The sequence below is a fragment of the Malus domestica genome, chromosome 11 (genome assembly GCF_042453785.1).
Source record: "Malus domestica chromosome 11, GDT2T_hap1".
Taxonomy (NCBI): domain Eukaryota; kingdom Viridiplantae; phylum Streptophyta; class Magnoliopsida; order Rosales; family Rosaceae; genus Malus; species Malus domestica.
Genome location: NC_091671.1, coordinates 1,889,932 through 1,904,795, shown reverse-complemented (window position 1 = coordinate 1,904,795; position 14,864 = coordinate 1,889,932). Strand labels below are relative to the sequence as shown.

At 39.5% G+C, this 14,864-nt stretch overlaps 1 protein-coding gene across 1 annotated transcript; it reads right to left on the bottom strand.

Moving 5' to 3' along the window:
- Positions 1–11,690: 11,690 nt before the first annotated feature.
- LOC103447065 (cysteine-rich receptor-like protein kinase 10) lies at positions 11,691–14,610 on the bottom strand. Its single transcript, XM_008386237.4, has 7 exons — positions 13,680–14,610; positions 13,352–13,495; positions 13,124–13,239; positions 12,760–12,970; positions 12,439–12,676; positions 12,188–12,338; positions 11,691–12,105 (listed from the first exon to the last, which is right to left on the bottom strand). Exons 1-7 carry the CDS (start codon positions 14,464–14,466, stop codon positions 11,776–11,778), a joined length of 1,977 nt encoding a protein of 658 aa, XP_008384459.2. The 5' UTR covers positions 14,467–14,610; the 3' UTR covers positions 11,691–11,775.
- Positions 14,611–14,864: the final 254 nt, after the last annotated feature.

Genomic DNA, 14,864 nt, shown 5'->3' with positions numbered 1-14,864 from the left:
TTACAGTATGTTAAAATTTTAAGCGTGCAAGAAACATACGAAAATTTGAAATTCCGACTCAACTTTGGTGCTTCTGAAACTCAGTATGAAACACACCTAGTTACTGTATTCATAACATTAAACTGTGGAGATTATCAGCAAATCTTAAACTCCGGTAGGACATTTGTACATGCTCGATGTGTCAATGGCCCCGTACGGTTGGTAGACGCGTCCGACTGTATGTTACACGAAGTTGACTTGTAGGACTTGTTGGATAGTGGCCAACTTGCAAATGCTTTCGGCTACACAAAAATCTAAACAACTTTTGGCTATAAAAAAATTATAAAGAAAGAAGGTGGACAACACCTTTCCTTGTTTTGGGGAGGAAAATAGGGAAAAGGTTTTTTGTTCTCTTCAACACCCGTGGGTGTTGGTTCAATATGGGGACAAGTTGCCTTTGAAGCAAATAGAAAAGAATGAGAGCTCATTTCGGTTTGATAAAAACAAGAGAGAACCAAGAGCTCTTTTTGTAGAGAGCAAGGGAGAGTTGCAGTGAGTCCAAACAGAAGAAGAAGCTGCTGCTTCATTTGATTAGTAATCATCAACCAAAGTAATTGTTGTAGTAATAGCCTTGAGCTATATGTATAGAGAAGAAATTATTCATTATATTTCTTTCTCTATTTGTTTCTTTGGTGTGTGAGAGCTATTGGGTGTATTGGGCTTTTGGGTTGTGAGATTGCCAACACTTTGTAAACTCCCATTTGGTTGATAGTGGATTATTGGGTGAGCTCCTACTGCTCCGAGGACGTACTCCAGTTACACTGACTGTGGAGGAACCTCGTTAAAATCTTGGTGTCTTTAATATATTGTTCTTGCATTTTCATTTGATAAATTTCCTGTGGGTTAGACTGAGTTGGTTCCATAAGGTTTGGTGCTATCCTAGCACAACAATTGGTATCAGAGCACTAGTTGCTCTTGGGTACTGTCTAGTTGCCAAAGATGTCAGACGGGCAAGATGAAAATCCTTTTGGAAGCACCTCTGGGTTTGCAAGAACTACGGTGCAAAATGCAAAGTTCGAAGTGGAAAAGTTTGATGGCACAAACAACTTCGGGATGTGGCAATGTGAGGTCAAAGATGTGTTGGCTCAACAAGATCTACTTGCCGCTTTGGGAGAGAAGCCGGAAGCTATGTCGAAGTTGGAATGGGAGAAATTAAATTTGTGGGCTTGCTCTTCAATTCGGTTGTGCCTTGCAAAAACTCAGAAGTATTTTGTGATGCGGGAGACATTAGCAAGTGTGTTGTGGCAAAAATTGGAAGACAAGTATATGACGAAGAGTGCAGAGAACCGGCTACACTTGAAGAAAAAACTCTACCGCTTCCAATACAAAGAAGGTACAAAAATGATTAGACACCTTGATGCTTTTAATAAGTTGATTGCCGACTTGTTAAATTTAGATGAGGATATTAAGGATGAAGATAAGGCCTTAATATTGTTGAATTCATTGCCGGACTCTTATGAGCATTTTGTTACCACTATTATGCATGGTAAAGAAACTGTGAAACTTGAAGATGTGTCAAATGCCTTGATGAATTATGAAATGAGGCATAGAGATAAAAATCATGATAGTACCTCTGAAGCTTTATTTGTTAGAGGTAGATCATCGGAGAGGAGATCATCTTCTAGTAGGAAAAAATCACAGTCTCGACCTAGAGGAAACTCTAAAGGTAGAAAACCTTTGGAAAGGGATGAATGTGCCTTTTGTCGTAATAAAGGTCATTGGAAGAAAGATTGTCCTAAATTGAAGACCAAAGGCAAAGAAAGTTCTGAAGCTAATGTTGCTGAGGTTGAAACAGATTTTTCTGATTTTGCTTTAACCACTTCTTCATCATTTGATTGTGCTACTAAGTGGGTGTTGGATACGGGTTGTACTCATCATATGACTCCTCACAAGGATTGGTTTTCAAGCTTGAAAGAGTTTGATGGTGGCGTTGTGTTCATGGGAGATGACAATCCTTGCACAACAAAAGGGATTGGTACAGTTCGTTTGAAGTTGCATGATGGCATGGTTAAAGAGTTGACATGTGTTCGGTATGTACCGAATTTGAAGAAAAATCTTATTTCTTTGGGTACTTTGGAATCCAAGGGCTTCAGGTTTCATTCAGATGGACAGACATTGAAAGTTACTTATGGTGCACTTGTTGTGATGAAAGCTCCTAGATGTGGCCATTTGTATTTATTGCAGGGAAGCACTGTGACAGGTGAAGCATCTGTAGTCTCTGAAAATATGGGCACATCTGATTCAGATACTACTAGATTGTGGCATATGAGATTAGGCCATGCCGGTGAGAAAGCTCTACAAGGGCTTGTGAAACAAGGTCTTCTAAAAGGTGCCACGACTTGTAAGCTTGATTTCTGTGAGCATTGTGTCTTGGGGAAGCAAACTAGAGTGAAGTTTGGTACTGCTGTACATCAGACGAAGGGCATTCTTGATTATGTGCATTCGGATGTTTGGGGTCCTACAAAGATTCCCTCTTTGAGTGGTAGACATTGGTTCGTGACCTTTGTTGATGATTATTCAAGAAGGTCTTGGGTCTACACTATGAAGCACAAGAGTGAGGTGTTAAGCATTTTCTTGGGTTGGAAGAAAATGGTTGAGAACCAGACTGGGAGAAAGATTAAGATTTTGAGATCGGATAATGGTGGTGAATACACATCCGATCCTTTCTTTAAAGTTTGCAAAGAGGAAGGAATTGTGAGACATTTCAGTGTTCGGGGAACTCCACAACAAAATGGAGTTGCAGAAAGATTGAATCGAACCTTGCTTGAGAAGGTTAGATGTATGTTGTCTCAGTCGGGTTTAAGCAAGTCATTTTGGGCAGAAGCAGTTAATTATGCATGTCACATCATCAACCGGTTACCCTCAGCTGCTGTTCAGGGTAAGACACCAATGGAGGTATGGATTGGAAAACCTTCTTCTGATTATGACTATATCCGTATTTTTGGTTCACCTGCTTATTTTCATGTGACTGAAAATAAACTTGATCCTAGAGCCAAAAAGGCTATTTTTCTTGGTTTTAGTAGTGGTGTCAAAGGTTACAGGTTGTGGTGTCCAGAGATGAAGAAACTGGTAATTAGCAGAGATGTGACATTTGATGAAGAAAGTATGTACAAAGTCTCTGAGAAGAATGTGAAAGATGTCCAACAGGTGGAGCTTGAGAAAGTTGCCTCTGATACTTCAAATCCTATTTCCGCTGATGTCGATGCCACTACAAGTGAAGAAGTTGGAGACCATGAGGATGTTGAAGAAGTTGAACTTGAAGATTCTATTCAAGTTGAAGAGCAAGTTTCACCTCAAGAGTCTATTGCCAAGAACAGAGGAAAGAGACAAATTACCAAGCCAGCTCGGTATAGTGATTATGTTGCTTTTGCTCTTCCTATTATCACTGAAGAGATTCCATCCAATTTTGAGGAAGCTATTGAGAGTGAGGAGAAGAATAGGTGGTGCAATGCCATGGGTGATGAGATGAATTCTCTCTTGAAGAACAAGACTTGGGAGTTAGCTAAATTGCCTAAGGGCAAGAAAGCTATTGGTTGCAAATGGGTGTATGCCAAGAAGGAAGATGCTGATGAGAAAAGCAATGTGAGATTTAAAGTAAGATTAGTTGCTAAAGGGTATGCACAAAAGGAGGGCATTGACTACAATGAAATATTTTCTCCAGTTGTGAAACACTCCTCAATTCGTATTATGTTAGCTCTTGTTGCACAATATGATCTTGAGCTTGTGCAACTCGATGTGAAGACGGCTTTCCTACATGGTGATTTGAATGAAGAGATCTATATGTGTCAACCGGATGGGTATATAGTGAAAGGGAAGGAAAATTTGTTTTGCAAATTGAAGAAATCACTTTATGGCTTGAAGCAATCTCCAAGGCAATGGTATTTGAGGTTTGATAAATTTATGAGAGGCCAAAATTATTCTAGAAGTCAATATGATCATTGTGTGTACTTCAAGAAGTTGCAAGATGGGTCTTTCATTTATTTATTGATATATGTTGATGATATGTTGATTGCCTCAAAGAATGTTGAAGAGATTGAGAAATTGAAGAAACAAATGAAGAATGAGTTTGAGATGAAGGATCTTGGTGAAGCGAAGAAGATCCTTGGCATGGAGATCACTAGAGATAGAGCAAAGGGTTTTGTCAGTTTGAATCAAAGACAATACCTTGAGAAGTTGATTCGGAAGTTTGGAGTTCATGATTCAACCAAACCGGTTAGTACCCCTTTGGCTCCTCATTTTAAATTGAGTTCTCTACAATGTCCTAAAAATGATAAAGAGAAGCTGCAAATGAAAAATATACCATATGCAAATTTGGTTGGTAGTTTGATGTATGCAATGGTATGCTCTAGACCGGATATTGCTCATGCAGTTGGCATGGTGAGTCGATATATGCATAATCCAGGTAAAGAGCATTGGCAAGCAGCTAAGTGGATATTGAGATATCTCCATGGTACTCGAGATGTTGGTTTATGTTTTGAGAGGGATGACTCTGGTATTGGTCATTTTGCAGTTGGTTATGTTGATTCAGATTATGCAGGTGATCTGGATGGAAGGAAGTCTACTACAGGCTATGTGTTTACTATGGCTAAAGGGCCAGTTTGTTGGAGGTCCATTTTGCAGTCGTCTGTTGCCTTGTCTACTACAGAGGCTGAATATATGGCAGTTGCTGAAGCTATAAAGGAGGCCATTTGGATACATGGGCTGATTAGAGATTTGGGGGTTGATCAGAAGCAGGTGGAGGTACATTGTGATAGTCAGAGTGCCATTTATTTGGCTAAGTATCAGGTTCATCATGCGAGGACCAAGCACATAGATGTGCGTTATCACTTTGTTCGTGAAATTGTTGGTGAAGGGGAAATCATTCTCCAGAAGATTCCAACGAAAGACAACCCCGCTGATATGTTGACTAAGGTTGTTGGTGTAGCCAAGTTTGTTCACTGTTTGAACTTGGCTCACATTATGCCTATATAAAGAAGGTGTTGAGCAGTAGGAGTTTTGGAGCAATTGGCTCGGCATGAGTTGTTCTCTTGCTAGTGTTTAGGAGTGATGTTGTGTATCAATTGTGTTGGTTGGCTTGTCATGGCGTTTTTCGGAATTTGGCCAAGGTGGAGATTGTTGGATAGTGGCCAACTTGCAAATGCTTTCGGCTACACAAAAATCTAAACAACTTTTGGCTATAAAAAAATTATAAAGAAAGAAGGTGGACAACACCTTTCCTTGTTTTGGGGAGGAAAATAGGGAAAAGGTTTTTTGTTCTCTTCAACACCCGTGGGTGTTGGTTCAATATGGGGACAAGTTGCCTTTGAAGCAAATAGAAAAGAATGAGAGCTCATTTCGGTTTGATAAAAACAAGAGAGAACCAAGAGCTCTTTTTGTAGAGAGCAAGGGAGAGTTGCAGTGAGTCCAAACAGAAGAAGAAGCTGCTGCTTCATTTGATTAGTAATCATCAACCAAAGTAATTGTTGTAGTAATAGCCTTGAGCTATATGTATAGAGAAGAAATTATTCATTATATTTCTTTCTCTATTTGTTTCTTTGGTGTGTGAGAGCTATTGGGTGTATTGGGCTTTTGGGTTGTGAGATTGCCAACACTTTGTAAACTCCCATTTGGTTGATAGTGGATTATTGGGTGAGCTCCTACTGCTCCGAGGACGTACTCCAGTTACACTGACTGTGGAGGAACCTCGTTAAAATCTTGGTGTCTTTTCTATATTGTTCTTGCATTTTCATTTGATAAATTTCCTGTGGGTTAGACTGAGTTGGTTCCATAAGGTTTGGTGCTATCCTAGCACAACAGGACTAACACCAGACCACACAATCCTCATGTTTCTTCCTTGTTTTCTCTTGTCACCATTGAATTTCTTGCGTAAATCGAATTCGATAAGTTAGTAAGCTAGTCATACCAGAAAACATGAAGTTGGACGACCTTGCTGCAGAATGAAAGCTTAAGGCCCTAAATAGTTTGAACAGACTAAAAAAGCGTCCAATGTTGTAATTGGTTCTTAGTCGTTAGATTTTATTTTTATAACTATTAGATTTTCTACTTTTAATCTCAGCTGTTCATTTTTCGTATCATTCATTGGTACATAATATAGAAGAAAAATTGAATAATTACTAAAATCCCTCTCAAAGCAACCCAAGGAGCAAGGCTCACCTTGATATGGGTTTAGAATGTTTGGCCCACTTAGTTGTTCTCCCCCTCCTTGTCCACAAATCAAATCAAAACAATAAAAAATTGAGTAAACAAGAATTTTTAAGGAAAACTAATGAAAAAGACTTGAAAACTTTGAGTTTTAATGATAACGACAAAATAAAGGATAAAATGAATAGTACCAGGTTTGACTTTTTAGTGTAAAAATGTGGTTTTTCGTAAAGTGAATAGTACCGTGGACTTTTCGTTAAAACTCCTAATTTTCTATGGGTACATATAATGTGACATTTCTGTTTCGAGAAATGCTTAGCTCCTCAAGATTGAGGATAGGTTTTTCTTCAAAACACTTCATCGTGGCTGGTTTACAGAGAGTGTAATGTTTATGATAAAAAGCGTTTGATGTTATAAATTATTTTGTAAATATTATCTATGGAAAAAAAACAAACTAATGAAAATGGTTTGAAAACTTTGAGTTTTAATGATAAAAACAAAATAAAGGGTAAAGTGAATAGTACCATATTTGACTTTTTAGTGTAAAAATGTGATTTTTTGTTAAAGTGAACAGTATTGCAGGCTTTTCGTTAAAACTCCAAAAAAAAAAATCAATTAAAACTAAAATTGTTTACTTAATCAATTGCAGTGTATAGATAGACGATTCATAATGTTTCTATTGAATCCGACAATTTGATTTTCTACAATTCGAAAACTAAACTAAGTGAGAAATATTCAAATATCACAACTCTTAAGAGATTTCTCAGAACAAATAATAAGGAAACATATTTTATATACACACACACACACACACACACACACACACACACACACACACACACACACTAGCCTCTCCGCATGCACTAACGTGCTTGCGAGAGACATTTTTGTATCATGGTTGCTATGTGCTCTTAAATGTGTATTGTGTTAGTTTATTTTTTCCATTGTAATTGTCAAGATATATTTTAAATGTATTGTGCAAAGATGAACTTTTTCTTTACCATGCACTTCCTAAAAAGTTGTCATGTTTTTCGTTTTCACTTTGCTTAAAATAATGATTTAAATGTTGTTCATGCAATTGTCAAACAATGTGGGATTTTAGATGCAAGTTCCTACCTAAAGTCCATGAACAATAGTGGTTGTCATTCACCATTTTAAATACAAAGAATGAAATTTTTTTCATGAAAACTGAATAAGTAGTGTATATGCAACTGATCAAGAAAAACAGAGTTCAATATAAATTTTTCTTTCTTTTGATCAATCTGAACATATGAAGACAATTAACAATGTTGTTCTATAAAAGAGAAATTAAGAGAAAGCTGAAACATCCCAACCTCACTTATATTTAAAAGTTGTTTTAAGGCCTTAAATGGTGAGCCACGTGGGGCCCACATTATGTTTTTTTTTTTTCCCCGGTCTTTCTCTTCTTTGTCACTTCCCCCGTAACCCCCTTCTTTCTTCTTTCCCTTTCTGCACTCACTCCCGTCTCTCCCTCCCTCACTCCCTGATCTCTTACCCCTCGACCTATACCCGAGGGTACCACACCACCTTCCCAGACGACAACGGTGTCATCATCGTTATCATCATGCCACCTCTCTCTCTTGTCGCTGCGAGGCGCAGAGAAGCCCAGAAAAACCCTCCGGCGAGATTTCCTCGTATTCTCAGCCAGGTAAGCCTTGGGATTCTCTCTCTTTCTTAGATTGAATGTTGGGATAAGATTTTGAACTTTATACTTGTTATTGACAAGGTTTAACACAAAACCGATTCGGGGAAAGTGAAACCCGTCTCCGGCGAGCCGTGAGTGTCAAGGGATTTTCCGACCACCACCAGCCGTTTCACGGCGAACCAAAGGTTTTCTTTTGGTCAATATAGCTGCATTAATTTGTTTGGACAAAAATTCTATAATGCAAACTAAGTACAGACCTTACGTAACCACTAAATTGTAAGCACAAAGTAATTAACATAAGAGTTTAAAAGGAGAAAATATAACTTATGTTACAACCACCCCCAAAACAATTGGAATATTTGTTATTTTCACCCCTAAGCTGCCACGTGTCAGTCATCTAACCCTCTCTTTTCTCTTCTTCTGGCCCCCCCGTGTCTCTCTCTTCTTCTTCTTCTTCGTCTCTCTCTCCCATAGCTTTCTCAACTCTCCCGTGTATCTCCCCCTCCCTCAACCTCTCACATCTCTCTCCCTCTGGACTCACGAAGATCATATCACCAACAGGAGAGACTCGCAATGAACCCAGGATCCCTGCCCTGTGAACTCGACGGCATGGAGCAAAGCTTCGGCGAGATTTCTTTCCTTTTTCCCGTCGGGCAAGTCTCGAATCCCTTGTCCTCGTACCTAGCATGATGCTTGGTTGTGTTTTAGGAGCTTGATCCTTCCATTTTTACGTAGGTTTTGCCTCGGGATCGTGTTGGGTGGAGCACACCCATTTTTCGGTGAACCCGTGCACTCCAAGGGATTTTATGGTCACCTCCAACCGAGTTACGAATTTTGGAAGGTAGAAACCTCTTTCTCTCTCCCTGTTCTTCATGGTTGTACTTAGATCGGAGCCCAAAACCCATGTTTTCCGATGACCGGAGCTGTAGCAGCTCCGGCCTTCTTGTTCCTCGGCACCAGGCCATCCGGCCTTCCCTTTTCCCCCTCGGGCCTTAAGCCCGTTAGGCCTCAGCCCAAAAACCCCAGCCCGTTTCTTTTATTTTTAGTTCATTTGTTTTTAAAACCCCGTAAGGCCTCGGGCCTTATATATATTTGGCCTTGGGCCAGTTCCTTTTAAAGGGCTTAAAGCCCTATTCTTTATTAAGGCCTTAGGGCCTTTGTGGTAAATGTGTGTGTGTGTGTTTAGGCATGTGTGTGTGTGTGTGTGTGTGTGTGTGTGTGTGTGTGTTATGCATGCACATGCATGCCGTGTGTGTGTGTATGTGTTTGGGCTAAATCCCAAGCCCCAATTCTCACCCTAATACCCTTTTAACCCAAAAACCCTAGGTTCCTAAAATCCTTTAAACCCTAAACCCTAATCGGCTCAAACCCTTTATGTGAAATATTCTGTTAGGGAATATTTCATTAGAAAATATTCCGTCAGGGAATATTCTATTGACGTTTACGAAATTTATCCGGGACCCTTCTTAGGGTAGTTCAACGTTCTGAATCCGTTTCCAATGTCTGTTTTCCCAAATTCAATTACTATTATATAGTTTTATTAATTGGACCCTTTATGTGCTTAGGGGCAATTATTGGTGACGTTTTCTTGTTCGTTAGTTTGCGTGGCTCTTCGGCAGCTAAGTACTGTGAGTGGACCCCTTCTAAAATGCATGTTTTATAGTAGAAATGCATACATGAAAAGCATGATTTGATGATTACGTTTTATAAAATATTTTGTGAGATAACATGCTTACTGAGGCTACTTTGAATTATTACTATTTTTCCTATAACTCGTGTTCTTATAGAATATCTGATGGATGACGATATGATATTTAGAACATGTTTCGAACACCTCTTTATAGTATAGATGATGAATGACTTTATACTATGAAGTTGTTTTTCAATATATATATGTTCAATGGTTTTGTACTTACCTAGTGGTCATTTCCGCTACGGGACGTAGGGATAGATTCTGGTCCGTCCCGGGCGACAGTTTGGTGTTGGCATAGGGCCTTAAGGGTGTTTCCTCTGGCATTTAAGACCAGGGACGGGGAGCCAGCATGGGGCCTGAAGTGTATTTTCCTCTGACTGTCTACTCAGAAATGAGGAGCCGGCATGGGGCCTAGGGGTTATTGGACAATTCACTAGTGATTATTATATATGAGTTATGATTTGAGACATTGCACGACATGCTAGGTTTCGGAAAACCTATGTTTAACATTATATATGTGTTTTCATAAAACCTGTGGGTTAGTACGTTGATAACTGTTTTATTATATATATATATATATCAACTTGGTCCACTCATGTTTGTTTTGCGCCCCCTTCAGGACTTAGAATTGAGGCATACAATTCCGGCATCCAAGCACTTCTGCATCGGCATCTTCGAGTCCTCTCGGTGTAGGACCCATTCCTTTGTTCATCAAATTTTATATTATTTCCTTTATTGTTCTAGTTAGTTGTATGCTCTGAACACGTTCCTTAAATGCATATTCTTTATTCTTTTATATTTATATACCTTATCAATTCCTTGTTTTCAGCATTTGCACTCAATAAATGGCTTTCGTCACCTTCGGGTGTCGGCCAGCACGTACCTATCCTAGTATTCGGGGAAATATCAGGATCGGGGCGTGTCAACTTACTAGGTGCCAACAATTCCTATGATGTTTCTGCATACTGGGCACGCAAGCTTTCCTTTTCTTTTAAAACGACATAGTTTTGAACCTGGTCTTTAGTTCTCGTTTTTTTTCAAATATTTTTAAAAGACAAAAAACAACAATAAACCTCCTTATATCCACACCCATCCCCGATTACTGCTCCCAAAAAAGAACCCAAATCACTGTCATTTCTACTCCCAAATTGCACAGCCACTGAGCCACCCTAACCCCACAATCCTGAAGAAAAACTTGTATAGGGCTCAATGTGCCGTTGGATCATGTTGAATGGTATTACAGACTACTCATAATTTGCCATGTATTCAACATTAAATATGATTTCTTTTTTTTTTTTATATCAAAATAAAATAAAAAACTTAAAGCATTATTTCTTCAAGAAACTAAAATTGTTAAAATAAAACTCAACCGCAGTTCAACCTTCCTCCATCTACAAACTCGTCCATGGACTCTTCTCTCTCGTCGATCGGTGTCCCCAACGCCGTCAATTCTCCTCCTTTACTACTCAGCCTCCTCCTTCCTTGGTTCCCCCATCTCTCATCTTTCTCTCTCATGATTGCTTATAACTAATTCAATTTCACATCAATAGTCCATGGTATTTGAAAACTGGGAACTACAAACAACTGGTGAAGGAAGGTGGCTTTTATAATTGGTTCTTCACCAGAATTTATATGTCCTTGATAATTATTCCATAAGTTATAAAAATAATGAGGTTAGTCAGAAACGTAATTCAATTAAGATGGATTAATGAACCTTTGAACCAGTAATTACACGAATTCCACACAATTTCCCAGCAACCATGCAAGGCCGTGAGAAAGAGAGGTGTCCCTCAAAGTCAGGCCTTTTAAAAATTTATTTTTTCCTCATAATTTTTTTTATTAATTGTGATATAAATTGAAAATAAGAAATTACACTAATGCAGCAATACTTAACATTGGGCAAGTAGCATGATCCAATGGCAAGCCAAGCCTCACACAAGTTTTTCTCCCAACCCCGCCACCACATGCGGCCATTTTGCCACCGAGCCACTACTCTCTCCTCTCGCATATTTTCATTCCTCAAATTTCATGTAACTTTTAAATTATAATCCCAAATATTATGGTTTATGAATGATTGGATATTGAGGTTTAAAAAAAACATTAAATGCTTTTAGCCATTTATAATTCTGGATCCGCCGCTGCTCACTTGTATATATAAAATTCTAATCCATTTATTGCAAAGCAGTAAGTTGATAAACATATGTTACAATAGATCCAAACGCCTTATTTATGCACGCTATCTAGGGTATAATTCAGTGATAGATCCTTCATAAACGGACGGAGATGACTTGCTAATAGATTGATCGGACTCCAGCGTTGTCATTGATGGGTTCCCCACCGCTTTGCTCTGGAGGAAAAATGCCGGTTCTTTAGGTAATGGTAGACTGACAGAGTAACTATTGAGCATGAGAACTACTGATTGCATCATAGGCCTATCAACTGGATCTTCCTGAACACAAAGTAAGCCGGTGTGGATGCATCTGATTACTTCAGTCCTTGAATAAGAGTCTCTCAGACTCGGATCCAACAATTCCAAAGATGTCCCGTCTCTCCATAACTTCCAAGCCTGCATAAAACTCAATGGTTTAACTAATGATGCTATGTCAATGCAGGAGAACAGAACACTGCACTTTTCATTTTAAGCTTACATGGCTCGCCAGGTCCTCAGCTGCATCGGTCTGAAAGAAGTTACTGTTCTTCTTGCCACTGATGATTTCTAGCACTAAAACACCGAAACTATACATATCGGACTTGACAGAAAATTGCCCGTGCATTGCATACTCGGGAGACATATAACCACTACAAGTTGAGATGGGAAAATTTGACAAATTCATTAGTACAGATAATGCAAAGAAGAGGTGGTCGTGTTAAAAGAAAAGAAAAGAAGGGAGAAACTTACTATGTTCCCACAATTCTATTTGTATTTGCTTGAGTTTGATCAACCCCAAAGATCCTGGCCATGCCAAAATCAGATATTTTTGGATGCATGTCCCCATCTAACAATATATTGCTAGCTTTGAGATCACGATGTATAATTCTAAGTCGGGAATCTTCATGCAAGTACATGATTCCTCTAGCAATTCCTGAAATAATCTTGTAACGTCTTGACCAATCCAATTGCCCCTGTTTCTCAGGGTCTGCAAATCATCAAAATCAAGTTATCATCGACGAACTGCTATTGCAATAGGGAAAGACTTATCAGATGTTTGAGTGTACAAACCAAATAGGAAACAGTCGAGGCTTTTGTTGAGCACATATTCATAAACAAGAATTTTTTCTTCGCCTTCCAAGCAAAATCCCAATACCCTAACCAAATTTCGGTGTTGAAGCTTGGCTACCAATACCATCTCGTTCTTAAACTCTTCTGTGCCTTGGCCAGAGTTCCTTGATAGCCTCTTCACAGCTACTTCTTGACCGTTTGAAAGTGTACCCTGCGAGAAAACTTCAATCAAACAATGGAATGTCCCATTCATGGCATTCATGGACGGCTTCTGAGGCTCCAAAATTATTCAGATTTTGCATGCATAAAAGTTGGAACTTTGTAGACCTGATGGAGTACTCATGTCATATACTGATTAACATACCTTGTAAACTTGACCGAAACCACCTTCGCCTAACTTATCGGAGAAATTGCTCGTAGTTTCTTGGATGGTAGCAAAATCAAATTGCAAAGACTCGACAGTAGTAATGTCATACTCACCTGCACAACCAACCAAACCATAGAAGCACAATGTTAATAGACGAGGAATAAAGGAAAGGAGAATCAACGAGAATAAACAAGAGGAGAATCGCAGAAGGATATATTTGTTTACCGCTTAGTTCGTCTGCTGCTGCATAATTGTACTTCTTTCTCGCTCTCCTATTTATGCAGCAGTAACCCACAACGAAAAGTAGCACAGATACAGATATTGCTACGACAACGGCAACAATTGTACTAGTTGGGGTTTTGCTTTTTCCTGCAAAATAAACAAAAAATATTGAAAAATTGGTAAAATCAGCAGCCACCGCACAACACCATATTCCCCTGTTCCAAAGTCCACAATAGCTATCAATTACCTAACAAACTAATCTGATAATGCAATAATCACTTGATTGGGGCTTCTAAAAAGGTTAGAAACGTTTTTGGGGGCTAGTGTATACCTTTAGGCCCTTCTCTATTGGAGGCTGGCGGCGGTGGGGCGGAGGAGTAGAAGGGGTAAACTTCAAACCTAAGATTGCAACTGGGTTTTAGAATTCGTCCCCCAGCACTTGTTCTAGGAATTTGTGTTGCAGCTGCCAGAAGACACCAATTGCAATCTCCAGAGGACAGGTCCTGCGTGCACTGCCCAAATCCATACAGCGTAATGGAACCTGAAACATTCGTTTCTTTCGTCGCAAACTTGTGACTGCTATTGGAAGTCTGAGCGGCCACTTCGGTGACCGTAGCTGCCAGTACCTCGTTGAACCGGTTTTGGTCCGTTATACTACTTGCATTCTGCGTGTTCCACATGTACACGGAAGGCTTGTCGTCTGCCCTGGAAAAGAAAGACTCGTTGGAGTAGCGTAGCATGCAGTAGTCGTACCAGATCACCATCTGTTTTTCTACAGGGCAGCGTTGTGGGGCCTCGGCGGTAGCGGTGGCGACACAGGTTTCGCAAGAGTCGGTGCCGACGACGTCGCCGCGGCAGAGGAAGAGGCCGTAGACGTCGTTGTTTGGGGTTTGGACGGAGGCGTTGTAGAAGCCGGTGGAGCGGTTGGCGTTGGAGGAGAGGGTGGAGAGGAGGCGGTTGAGGTTGGACTGAAAGGTGGAGTTTGGGGTGAAGGTGGTGGTGTTTGGGCAGATGTGATAAAGGTAATCAGCATCCGTACTGGTCGGAAAGCTGAGCAGAGTAAAAACGGAGAAAATCAAAAGAAGGGTAGTCATGCTTTCCATTTTTTGGTGATTCATCGTAACATCATAGGGATTTTTTTTTTATTTTCCGGAAACTAACATCATAGGTTTTTGTACTGAGTATTAACAAGAGCAATGCGGTGGTGGAAGCAAGACTTTTCTGTATTGATTGTTGACCAGAAGAATTCCTATCATACAACCGGGTTTTAGCCTCAGTGCCATCAACCTCTAATAAGTGCTTCCAACTTGTTCAAAAGTTGTACTATTCTGTCCACTGCCCAATTGTTTAGTGGTGAATTGGTAAAAAAAAATAAAGGTGATTTTAGAGAGATAAAATTTTTAAGTTAATTTTTTAAAACAAAATGACATAGTTGTTGATAATTAGATTATGTTAATTATGCATTTATTTTTTATTGATGACACGCCTTTTAGTTTAAAATTTAGTCTTCTTAGTA